The sequence below is a fragment of the Simochromis diagramma genome, unplaced genomic scaffold, assembly GCF_900408965.1.
Source record: "Simochromis diagramma unplaced genomic scaffold, fSimDia1.1 OVJJ01000389.1, whole genome shotgun sequence".
In the NCBI taxonomy this organism is placed as follows: domain Eukaryota; kingdom Metazoa; phylum Chordata; class Actinopteri; order Cichliformes; family Cichlidae; genus Simochromis; species Simochromis diagramma.
In genome coordinates, this window is record NW_024387227.1 from 1,775,543 (window position 1) to 1,788,834 (window position 13,292).

The 13,292-nt window shown below is 37.0% G+C and overlaps 1 protein-coding gene across 1 annotated transcript; it reads left to right on the forward strand.

Moving 5' to 3' along the window:
- The first annotated feature begins 509 nt into the window (after nucleotides 1-509).
- LOC120746802 (sodium- and chloride-dependent GABA transporter 2-like) lies at nucleotides 510-11,928 on the forward strand. The gene is made up of 14 exons (XM_040052302.1): nucleotides 510-958; nucleotides 4,371-4,505; nucleotides 4,589-4,729; nucleotides 4,933-5,020; nucleotides 6,879-7,011; nucleotides 8,557-8,691; nucleotides 8,786-8,889; nucleotides 9,396-9,520; nucleotides 9,737-9,849; nucleotides 9,935-10,072; nucleotides 10,287-10,389; nucleotides 10,676-10,776; nucleotides 10,870-11,040; nucleotides 11,382-11,928. Exons 1-14 carry the CDS (start codon nucleotides 784-786, stop codon nucleotides 11,475-11,477), a joined length of 1,758 nt encoding a protein of 585 aa, XP_039908236.1. The 5' UTR covers nucleotides 510-783; the 3' UTR covers nucleotides 11,478-11,928.
- Nucleotides 11,929-13,292: the final 1,364 nt, after the last annotated feature.

Below are 13,292 nucleotides of genomic sequence, written 5' to 3' on the forward strand. Positions count from 1 at the left end.
AAGGCACAGAGCTGAAAGGTCTATACATTATTTAGAGCAACTTATGCTCCCCTCAACGATCTTTTTTGAAGTAGGCCTTGCATATCTCTTTAAGACAATGCTAAACCGCACGCTGCAGTGTGTACACTACAGTATAGCTTCACAGTAGAAGAGTCCCAAATTTCCCTCTAAAAATAAACAAAATATCTATAGGTCTTCATTATTAAGAAGACAACATGGTGCTTAGGCATTTAGCTGAACTTCTTCTGATGGAACGAAATGTACACAGCACAGCACACAGAAAATGGCATCTAATGAGGCTTTAGAAATTCTTGGCCTCCTGGCAAAGACTCTCTTGGGGGCTTCAGTATTAAGTATTGGAAATTCCCTGCATGATCCTTTGTTTTATTACACAAAACTGTAATAATGTATAACAATATACATAAATGCAAGAAGACTGAGAGGAGGCTAATCTCTGTTTTTAACTTGGTTAAACTATCACTATTACTGTAGTTGTTAGTCATTTATAGGTAGTTTGAGACAGTGAACCCTGCTTTCTAAGCCTTCAATACCATGCTCAAAAGGAGATTAGTCACACGTGCTTCTCTCTCCTGTTTGTCGGCTATATGCTGGGAAATTACTTTTGGGTATAAATCTAGAGGTCCCCCTTGTGGCCGTGCAGGTTATCAATTAGATAAGCATTAGGTAACCCAATACAAATCTACATCAGACAGTCCCCAGCCAGTCAATCCAGACACTCAAGAGTCTTTGCCAGTACTACCATTAGACCACTTGCTCAGCAGTATGGCAGACTCTCTGTGCAGGCTGTTTCATCTCCCCACAAAGAGCACTTCAAAAACTGTTGAAGAGCGTGGCAAGTGGGGCAGCAAAAAGGAGTTCATCCTGTCTGTGGCCGGTGCTATTATTGGACTAGGCAATGTGTGGAGATTTCCATATCTTTGCTACAAGAATGGTGGAGGTAAGTATTTCTATTCATTATTCTTAATTAATAAAAGTGTAGTATTATGGTTGATCACAGTGGGGGGGGTTTTCTTAAGGAATTGAGAAGATATGTTTTTATTATTCACCAAAGCACAATTATGGGCTTTAATTAGATATTTATTTTCACTGCCAAATACGTTCATTCAAAGTTTTGTTAAAAGCTGCAAATGATTAAAACTGTCCAATGTGAAGTGTATCTGCTATCCATTTGTGTCTCTGTCTGCCTGTTGATTAAGGATTTGACAGGTTACAAAAGGCTATAAAAATAACACTCAGTCTGTGTCCATGCCAAAAATTACAATCAGATTCTTTGCCGAAGCCCTTTAAGTTCAGCATTGCTCCACTTGAATGAAAAATATCCAGCTGTGATGGTGCTAAACTGGAAACAAACTGGACATCGTAAACATTTCACGTGGCAGATTTTGATGATAACGTTCCAAAAATGAACGAATGAAATCAAACGAACAAAAGACAGATGAAATATTATTGACTTACCTCTTAGGGATGGAAATGTTCATTTGAAAGTTGGTGATTTGCCCCTTCTTTGACCTTAAATGAGGACAGATATGTCAGAGGCATTTCAAACAAATAAACTTCAGGCCTTACGACTATTTTCAGCCATAGCAAAATGATGATATTATTTAAATGTTCTAGCTTTTATCCTTGAGAAATTGACAATCTGCTCATAGACATTATCAGCCGTTGTTCCAATTTGATTAAGTGTCCCCATAACAAGTGATAAATTCAGGGTTCTTATTTCCCATCCTTTTTTTTTTCTTACTGAGAAAAACCCTATGTCACAGAAGAATCACACATAGTCGTTCAAGGTAACACTTATTTGACAATGGAAGAAAGTGAACTGCACCAGAAAGAATCATCCTGCATCCTGCTTGGCAACAGCAATAAAAAATACTTGTGGCTTTATTAGCTTACCTCATAAAAAATAGCTGAACAATTGAATTATGTAAATATGAGTGTATCTAAACTATCAGCTAACAGAGATATCTCAAAGGTGTCTGTCTTTTTCTAAATCATCCTATTTTAGACCACACACTATTACATACTATAACAGCATCATCCTGAAACCTGACCTGGTTTCTACTGTTGTACTTATAAACATCTCTCTGCAGTTATAAAAAATCTGAATCTCAGAAATAATAATGTAAAGACTGATGCTGCAGCAGATTCTGTAACCGTGTATAATTTTTTACATTCTGCTGGCTTCAGTCGTTTGTCAGTGTTCCTAATCCACATGAATAGTTCCTTTACCTTGATGTGTCATGGACAGGACACTGTAAGTGGCTGGGTATAGCTTTTGATAGTTAAGTTAAGCACCCCTACTGATTTAGTCATATTGTTTACTGTAACATTGTTCAATGTAAGAAGATTGGAAATTTAAATACTTTGCATAAAATCAACACAAAATGACGTCAGATTGTGCAGAAAAAAACTTATAATTTATAGTCATCTCATTAAAAGTGCATTGCAAAAAGATATCTCAAGATAGATCCTCTAGGTGTTTTAATGAACTAGATGCAAATTTCTTTTTTAAAAAAAGATTGTTTTTGGGGCCTTTTGGACTTTATTAAATAAAACAATTAAGATAGATAGCAAAATGAGGAGAGAGAAAGGGAAGACATGAAGCAAAGGGCAGCAGGTCCGGCTTAAAGCTGGGCCGCTGCACCACCGTATTTTACACCTTAGGCTTTGAACCTTTCCTAAAGTACATAGACTATAAAATATATTTATATTCAGACAAATTGCCTTCAACTGTGTCCTCTGTGTGAAAATTCAGTCAGAGATAGTTACAGTAATATTCACTTGTGTGTAACTATGTGGTGTGGAATTGCCACAGGTTTTGGGGATGATCACACAGGAATTAACGATATTAAAGAAGTGGTTTGATATAAATAAATTATCATTGAATCTAGATAAAACCAAATTTATGTTGTTTGGAAACTAAAAGAAAAACATCAAAGTAGAAATATGTGTTGACAATGTATATTTAGAAAGAGTAAATGAAATAAAATTTCTTGGGGTGATCATTGACCACAAGCTCTGTTGGAAGCCACACATTACTTATGTTCGGGGGAAATTGGCACGGGGCATTGCCGTCCTGGGGAAAGCAAAGCATATGTTGGATCAGAAAGCACTGCACATTTTATACTGTGCTTTACTACTGCCATATATGAGCTACTGTGTAGAGGTCTGGGGAAACACATACAAAAGTAACACACAAACAATAACTATAATACAGAAAAGGGCCATTAGATTAATAAATAATGTGGGGTACAGGGACCATACAAATGCACTCTTTGTCAAAATGCAAGCTATTAAATTCCAAGACTTGGTGAAGCTTAAAACAGCGCAAATAATGTATAAAGTAAGAAATAAATTGCTTCCCAAAGAAATCTGTAAATTGTTCATAGAAAGAGAAGGTGGGTATAACTTAAGAGGGAAATGGAATTTAAAAATACAAAGTGCTAGAACAACTTTAAGAACTATGTCAATCTCAATTGCAGGAGTTAAATTATGGAACAGTCTAACAGAAGAAATAAAAGACAATAAAAACATAAAACAGTTTAAAGTAAAATATAAAAACCTAATTTTAAATAAGTATAAGAATGAAGAAAACGGGGTTAACCCAGGACGGTAATGTTGCTGGTAATGGTGTTGCGGTTCTTTTTTGGTTTTTTTGGTTTGTTTGTTTTTCCATAACTTGTGTATCTGCAAATATACACATTCTGTATTTTTCATATGAAAGAAACTATACTGTGGTGGGGACTAATTTCTTGTTGTTGATTTATGTATGTTTTGTTTTGTTTTGCTTTACTTCATATGTTTCATATGTTTCATATGTTGTTTGTTTAATTTAAGACAAAAAAAAATTAAATGAATGAGAGGTAAAACTTGAGGGGGTAGGGACAAATAAGTAAATACTTCAGCCTACTCCTTTTCAAACAAATAATGGAATGATATTTTGTAATGATTGTGAAGGCACATGTTTGAAATGTTTGAAATAAAAATGAACTGAACTGAACTGAACTGAACTGAACTAACTGTGTGTAACCGTGTGTCACTGCGGATACAAGTGAGACATCCATTCTAGCCAATCAGAAAAGTCTACTTCCATTAACAAAAAACAAACCATTTGTGGTGTACCCCAAGGTTCCCTCATGGGCCCAGTTCTTTTCAGTCCACTCATAATACCTTTATAGTCTACTAACTACAGATATGACATGTTTCTGTAGCTGCATTTTTCTCTCATGATTCAAAAGTATATCCTAGCATTGCCCAAGTAAGTACTTATTGTCTTGAAAGATGAACATGAATATTTTTGCTATATAGTATACCAGTCATGTGCTAATGTAGTTTGTTGTCACCTGCAGGTGCATTCTTCATCCCTTACGTCCTATTCCTTCTCACTTGTGGCATACCTCTATTTGTGCTGGAGACGGCACTGGGCCAGTACACTAGTCAGGGAGGAATCATGTGCTGGAGGAAGGTCTGCCCCTTGTTTGAAGGTGAGCTAACCACTGGAATTGTGGTGAAGCAGATCAATGAAGAAGAAGTAAGAGAATGCAATGCTAACAGTTGTTGTTTCCAGGCATGGGATATGCAAGCCAAATGATCATTTTCTACGGAGGCATCAGCTATATTGTGATTTTAGCCTGGGCTTTTCTCTACTTATTCTCTTCCTTCTCTGGAGAGTTGCCATGGGCCACCTGCAATAACACATGGAATACAAGTAAATACATATGTTGCTATTATACTTTTATCTGCCTTTGCATACACCAAAAAATCAGTGGCCTTAAAAATAGTATGGATAATGTTAATGTCACTTCATTGTGTTTCTAAATGTGACATCTCGCTTAAGCAATTTAACTGACATAAATAAAATTCAAGCATTTGAAGATTTGTCATCTTTAACTGTGTTTTAATCTATTTCAGATCGTTGTGTGGTAATAAACAACTACAATGCCACCCTCAACTGGACTTTACCTGTAAATTCATCATCTTCTGTTGTAGAATTTTGGCAGTGAGTTATCATGAGTTTTTTTAATAAAACTTCATTTGAAAGCTCAGCTATAGGTATACTATACTAAAGATAAAAGCTCTGCATGTCGATGCCACAGCCACATCAGCTCTTTGTTTTTCCACACTGCTTTCGTGTGTTTCTTTGCATGTGCTATGATAAATTTGCCAGTTTTATCATGTAGTTTGTAAGGGTGCAACGATACTCGTATCGATATTGAACCGTTCAATACATTGCTTTCGGTTCGGTATGCATATGTATCGAACAATACAACATTTTTAATTTATTTTATCAACTTTTCTTCTGACGATGCTGTCTGTGTTGAGCGCTCAGTGGATCTGTGTTCGACTACTCCGCCTAGGCTGCACTGTCCAGCGCAGATCCACTGAGCGCAGCACAAGCTAGCAAGACAGAAGCTAAGCTCCTTGCAACATGGCAAATTGAACCTCCCCTACCCTCATTCAGATCTGGCTTTTGGAACTATTTTGTTCTTCATGTGAAGTATGACCCTGAAGGTAAGCGCGTCATGGACAAAAGTAAAACAATATGTTTGATGTGCCACGCAATGCTCAATTACATTGGTGGGAACTAGTGCGTTAGCGCAGTTAGCTCGTTAACATGATGACACCGTCCAGCCCCAGGCACGGGGCGATCCCTGGTAGCTCATTAACGGAGATTTGCTGTGTTGTGGCGTTAACGTCATTTCAGATTAACGCTGACAGCACTAGTGGGAAAACAACGAATATGACTGCACATTTATGCCGACATCATTCTAGTGCAAAGACAAGTGGAAGCAGACAAAACAACAAGCACGCATGCTACAAACTTTACCAGAGTCATTTAGACAGCCGTTAGCACATGATTCTCCTTATGGGGACCTGATATGTTTAATATGCTGCTGAGAATATAGCCCAGAAGAAGCATATAGTATAGCTTTTATTTTGGAAAGAGCCATTTCTCTGTAATAAACTCTCTTTTCCAAAGATGAGTGATTTCTCGATCAGATAGATTATTTTTTTTTATTACTTTGTTGTTTCAGCAACATTAAATTTAAAAACTGTACTTTTGAGTTAAAATATATATTTATAATTTTAATAAATGACAAATTAAAAAAGAATGAACATTTTTTTTGTATCGAAAAAATATAGAACCGTGACACCAAAGTATCGAACCGAACCGAGAATTTTGTGTATCGTTGCACCCCTAGTAGTTTGGTGAGTCCCCTTAGCGCCACACAGATGTCTGATTGCTCCTAACTGAAAACACCTTCAAACACAACGTGAAAACAAAGAAATTACCTAATCTGCACTATTATGAAGTTTTATTCAGATCTTCTGCCTTATCTGAGAGACTCATATTTCCTGAGCAAGATAGTTCACGTGTAACAGCATATGCTGTAGCATCTGTCAGCATAGCTATCCCTCAGCACTGAGATGGGATCAATCAACCAGAATAATTGAAAACACCTGTGTACTAAAGGTGTGAAGTGATTTTAATTGCACATTCAAGCATGTATCATTCTGAATAGTTTAATGAGCTTCAACTTCATCAGGTCTTTCATGTTGGCCCCAGTGACTTGTCAATCAAATATGTAACTAATAATATTTTTTTAAACACATTCCTTTCTGATATAAATGTTCCTGGGTATTGGATTTTCAACATGCAAACTCACGCAATGCTCACATGTTGCCCATTTTTGTAGCCCTCTCCAAACTCACACATATGTGTAGGTAATGACAGTAATGGTAAAAAAAAAATTAAAATCTTAACTAGTAACTACAGTCCAAAGATGAAGTTTTACACAACAACACATACTGCTTTAAAAGGCCATTCATCTAACTAACACTGCGTCATCTTTCAGGCGTCGGGTGTTGAACATATCCACTGGCATAGAGGCCTTGGGAAACATTCAGTGGGAACTTTCTCTGTGCCTTCTTCTAGCCTGGGTCATCTGCTACTTTTGTGTCTGGAAGGGAGTTAAATCCACAGGAAAGGTAACACTAAAATGACAAATGTGTGTCCGAGATTTGTAGTAGATACACCACTATTATCAATTTGAAGCTCCTACATTAGCTTTATTATTGAGTTATTGCATTCAGAAACTTGGGTGACCACAATGCCCGCCCACCCGCCTACTAGCCCACCCCCACCTACCAACCTACGCGGCAGGGTGATGAAAAAACCCCATCAGCCTTTTACAGCTGAGTACTAAAAACCCTTTTAGGAGACTTTTGTTCCACTTAGCACACACCGCATGCTTAACAAAGAAGATAATGTTTGGCACTTAAATTCAATGACAGACATAGTACAGGATGTCTAGTTCACAAAATGTTATAATCAGTGGTTACTTGATGATGAAGGGTCATAAATAATCTGAAACACTTTCCCTCCTGTTCTAAAATCACCCACAACAACTTTTCCTCACTGAGAATGGCTGAGTGACTAAGGTGTGGCATGGAAAATAACAGACCAGAACTCCCAGACAGCCACAGTTTTTTTTTCTTGGGCTGCTGCCAAGCCAATAGTTCAGTGTTACGTGTGCTTAGCTTTCAAAGCAGACCACAACACATAACAGTGTTGTCATGCAGTTGTGGTTGTGTCAGACCTGCAGCCACATGCAATCAGATTGTTGGACTCAGTATTAAAGAAATTACTGGTGATTAGTTAAAACAGGAAGCAGCCACACTGAAGCCACCCAAGGCACAATTCTAGTTTGGTTAAATTGAGATGTTAAGATATCAACAAATTTCCCACGTATGGGACTAATAAAGGATTATCTCTTATCTGAGATACTTAAAAAAAAATGTTTGGTTAAACTACTTTGTAAAGAAAAAAGCAGGCCCCTTTTTCACATAAACTACAAAAACAAAAAATAACTCCCGTATACATGGAAAAAAAAACACGTTGTGATGTAACATATTCAGTCTATATAACCCAAAGGTTTTTTTTGTCTAGACCGATAAAAAAAAAGTAACTGAACAATTTGAATCTTTCAAATATAAACTTAAAGCAGCCACGAGCAAGCTAATGTCAAATACGGTTGCGAGTTTAATTTCATATAGAAAGCAACAGTTTGACGAAACGTTATGAAACACGCGAAGACTCTCGTGTGCCTCGTTCAGTGGATAGGCATGACTCATGTGAGGCTTGTGATTTGTGTGAAAGTGAATTGGAAGTGCTGACTGGGAAATCTCTCTGTGGGAGAGACGTGTGCAATAGATCCCAGCTGTCTCTGCCATATAATTACCTACTGTAGCGTGTAGTAACTTCTTTTTCTTCCTAAATCACTGGAGTTAATTGAATTAATCCACTGGTGCCTTTTTTCCTGAAGTGATACAGTTAGAAAATTCAAGATTGTAAAAACAATAAATAAAGATAGTCTTATTAAGTAACATTGATGGATTGGTGAAATTTTTTTTAAAAAGGTTTGCACAGCCAAAATCACAGCATTGTCACAACATATCCCCTTGCAAATGTTACCATGCCCTCTATTGTTAGTTATGGTGTACTTTTTGTATTTCCGTTTTATATTTTTACAGGCTACATATTTCACAGCCACATTCCCCTTCATCACATTAGCTGTGCTGTTTGTCAGAGGAATATCCCTTCCCGGAGCTTTCCATGGGATCAAATACTACTTGTATCCCAATCCGGCACGGCTTGCTGACCCACAGGTATGATTTAGTCTATTTTCTTTTGATTTTTGTGCCACGATAACAGCATTTAGTAGCAGCATTTTTGGAAAAATAATCTTCTGTTGGTTTACAGGTCTGGATGGATGCTGGAACACAAATATTTTATTCTTATGCCATATGTTTGGGATGCCTGACTACACTTGGAAGCTACAACAAGTACAACAATAACTGTTATAGGTGACTACCTGATGAAGATCTAATTTGATGGTTTAAATCACAATTTGCAATTATTTCCTACTATAGCTGCTAATTCCTAATGCTAAAGAATTATCAGTTAATAAGACTGGTGTAAAAGATTCAAAATCTTAATTAAATTTTTTCATTACAAGTGTCGAACCCTTACTATGAGTCAATGTAACTTTAACCTGCACCCAAACAAAAGAATTTAATAGCACTGACCAACACTGTTATGATAATGCAGGAACAACACAAAATGTGAGATACAGCATGAAGAAGAATTAAATTCACATCAGCACAACTTCCATAAATATGACACACACCCCAAACACACACACACAAAAAACCCCAAACATAAGTGTGCATCAGGATAGGCAAAGAACAGAAGACACACACACACAGACATTTTTAGAGGTTTTAGTAATTTCTTGTTATCACAGTGTCAGTCCTTGTTGTACGTTACCGATTCACAAATAAAGACAGCAAGCTTTGTTTCTGATTTGCAGAGACTCCTTCTATCTTTGCTTGTTGAACAGTGGGACCAGCTTCGTATCGGGCTTTGCGATCTTCTCAGTTTTGGGCTACATGTCACAAAAACAGGGTGTGGACATTGCTACAGTTGCTGAATCAGGTGAGGCTGCACACCTGCTTGGTTAGATTTCAGACTGGCATGTGTTTTTTTTTTCTCTAAAGTTACGGATTGTTAATTGAAAAATAATCTTTTTCCTCATGACAATTATTAAGCCTGGAACCTTCTAAATTTTAAAATGCATTAAACATTTCTCCGTAAACCGAAGACACTGTGGCACTCTGACATGATTTACTTGTTCTTGGTTTCACTCTGTAGGTCCAGGACTTGTCTTCATAGTTTACCCACAAGCTGTGACCCTGCTGCCATGGCCTCAGGTCTGGTCTGTGTGCTTTTTCACCATGATCATCTTACTGGGAATAGATGGCCAGGTCAGCTTCAGTCTTTCCTATGTCTTGTAAAAAATCTCTTGCTTAACTTATCTTGACACTAACCTGTCTTTGTGTTACTCTCCAGTTTGCAGGTCTCGAGAGCATCATGACCTCGTTAACAGATGTGTACCCAGCCCAGATACGAAAAGGATACCGCAGAGAGCTTTATCTGATGCTGATCTGTGCGCTCTGCTATATGTTTGGCCTGTTATTAGTGTCAGAGGTGAGCTGTCAGAAGCACATTTATTGTTGGTCAAATGTAATCAGTTTACTGTGTAAAATTTTTTTCCAGCATGGTCAAATGACACAAAATACACAGTAGGTACACTCCTAAAATGTGTTTTTGTTTCCATTAAATCAACAGGATTTTGAGTTGTTTGCAGTAATACTTTTTTTTTAATAAATCAAATCCACTGTATTCGCTTCTTTCATTTTAGGCTGGCGCATACATTCTGCAGATCTTTGATCACTATGTATGCAGTGGGCCCACTCTTCTTCTGATGGCAATTTTCCAGTCAGTGATTATTGGATGGATCTATGGTATGTTATAAATGTCAGTGGTACAATTGTTTATATACATATATATGGAAACCAAAGAGAAACGGAGGTTCACACCCTTCAATGTGCAGACATGGAAAGACATGTAAGTGGAGGAGGCAGCAACAGCAAGCTCCTTGTACAGGAAAGAGTACGCATTGTTGCAACATATGCGCTTATAGTTGCTGCAAATTGGAAATTAGCAGCAACTGTGAGCATGCTAACCCAGGTAAAAATAGCCCTAGCGTCTTTTTTGTTTACAATAATTAAATAAATACTTCTGTCCTAGGTGCTCAACGCTTCTGTGACAACATTGAGGACATGATTGGTTACAAACCTCTGTCACTAATCAAGTACTGCTGGCTGTATGCCACTCCTCTTATTTGCAGTGTAAGCATCTGAAGCAGTCTGACTAAATAGTTTATCGATATTGTATAATTTCCATCTTTCACTGATTATTATTGACGATGATTTCCTTTAAAGGGAACCCTTGTGTTTTTGCTGATAAGTTACACACCACTGAAATTCAACAACACCTACGTGTATCCTTGGTGGGCTTACTGGATTGGCTGGTTCCTCGCCATGTCGTCTCTTTCTATGATCCCAGTCACTATGATCTACAAACTGGCCAAAGGTAGAGGGAGTCTCTGGCAGGTCAGTGATGTTACTAGTGGCAGCTTTGTATTTGAATAACTAACTGTGATGTTCATCGGCGTAACTTTGTTCTGAACATTGGAGGGGTCAAGCTCTCTCTCTAAATAAATAAATAAATAAATCTGGGTAAATTCCCAGATGATTAAACATGCAACTATTTTGCTGGTAATACCTGAAATGAGTAAAGAAAATCAACAGCCTATCTATGACAGGTAATTCATAATTGTATTGGAGAGGTTATATTGGTCGGGTCTGATTATTGGAGGGTAATAACCCCCCTAACCCCCCTGGAAATTATGCCCCTGGTGATATTCATTGACAATCTTAATGCCTTTTTCCAGCGTCTTAAGACCAGCTCCCGCCCAGCAGATGATCTTCCAGTGATGGCAGAGGTGACAGCAAAAGAAAGGGCGAGCTTCACTGCATGTCCACGATAATGGAGCAAATGACCATATTTTTAAAAAATCCAAACTTTAAGAGCAACTTTAATTTTTTTTAATTTCAAAAATATGTAGAGTAGCTTGTTTACTGCATGGTTATATGTGGTGGGTCATTTTTAGTACAGCAAATTGTTTTAACACAAAAAGACCAGCTTGACAGATCAAAGATCTAAAATAAGCTTGTTTGGTTTTTTTTTATTAAATTGTGTTGAAATTCACTGAAATTCACTGCCATCATTGCTATATTCAACTCTAAGCTAAAAGGACAAAGTGGTACAGAACGACAAAGTTCCTCTGGCATTAACATCAGCACAAAAGCTGTGTCCTAGGAGCTACGTGCCATGGCTTTCCTGTAAGTGTAATGTGTAGGTGGTGCAGTACTTTTATCCATAAAGATTATCATCATATTATCGGCATTCCAAATTCTCATTTGTGTTTTTCACTGGGAGGAAAAGATAGCATTTTTTACTACATATAAATTTAAATGAATATACAGTACCTCTTTTACAGTTGTCATAGGTGTAATGATGCTTCCTGCTTGAATTTATACAATAATTCTACAATATCTTATAAGCTAGTTTTACTTTGTTATTTTTTAGGGGTAAGTATTTTCTTGGATTAAAGTAGTATTAAGAGCTTTTTTATTTTACTTCTATATTTACGCATGGATTTACATTTCTATTAAGAACTCTAGAACAGCTATAAACATAATGGGTTTGAGTCACTGACTATGTGCAGCATGACAGGTAAATTTCTGTGGCTAACATTTATTCAGGGTCTAATTCATGTATTTTTATTAAATATAATACACCAAATATGTATATCCTCCACAAAGGTATTAGGACTTGCTTGAATCTGTAACACAATTTTTTTTAACGCTTTAATTCAGAGTTTTCCTTTTTTCTAAAGTATTTTTGTACTGATTAAGGGTTTTTATTCAAAATGTGACTTTAAATTTGTATAATAAAATAATTTTGGGGGTAATTTTGCTTCTTTGCTTTTAATTTGCATGGAAAAAAAATTACTACAAAAAACGACCACCTGCCATTCTTATTAAACCCATTCACAGCGTATAGCCTGTACAGTGACTTTGTATCTGTCTCAGTCTGGCTGAGGCAGACTGTATATGTTGTGAAAAAGGACTTAAATGCAGACCGAAACACAATGTGAAACGTGACGTGGATTAACAGAAAACGAGCAGTTTATTATCGCTGGCAAAATAAATACAAACGAAGGGCATGGGTGAACTAAATAATAACCTAAACTGGGTGAACTGAAATGAAACATGAAAAATCCTTAAACATGGAGAACTGGCGTGGCAACACGATGTGGACTAGCAGTCGACCTCACAAGGAATGACTGAAAACACACGGACTAAATACACACAAGAGGCTAATGAGGGAAGTGGGAACACATGGGGAAAACAGCTGACACACATGAACACAACGAAGTCACAGGGGAAGTGTAAAACTAAACACATTGAACATAGAAACACAAGACCTCTTCAAAATAAAACAGGAAACATAATGGGACATGACAACATGAACTTGACAACAAAAGACATGCATGAAACACATAAATAGTGAGGGGAACTTAAATACAGGGGTAGAGAAAACAAAGGGAATCTAAATAAACAAATGAACTTAGATAACTTAGTGAACTTAAACAAACCATAAACATCATAATAAACTAAAACTCAAAACGCTGGGTTAAAAGACCCAGGATCGTGACAGTGTCACTTGTATACTTTGCTGTGTTACAGCTACAATTATAGTCACTTTGTATAAAAGGCCCCAAAGTTCATAGAATAGT

Bases quoted from the DNA above. Each gene is read 5' to 3' on its own strand.
- LOC120746802 (XM_040052302.1), top strand. From the start codon at position 784: ATGGCAGACTCTCTGTGCAGGCTGTTTCATCTCCCCACAAAGAGCACT. The intron at 10,073-10,286 runs GTGAGCTGTCAG...CTTTCATTTTAG, and splicing joins GCCTGTTATTAGTGTCAGAG to GCTGGCGCATACATTCTGCA. The intron at 10,777-10,869 runs GTAAGCATCTGA...TTTCCTTTAAAG, and splicing joins CCACTCCTCTTATTTGCAGT to GGAACCCTTGTGTTTTTGCT.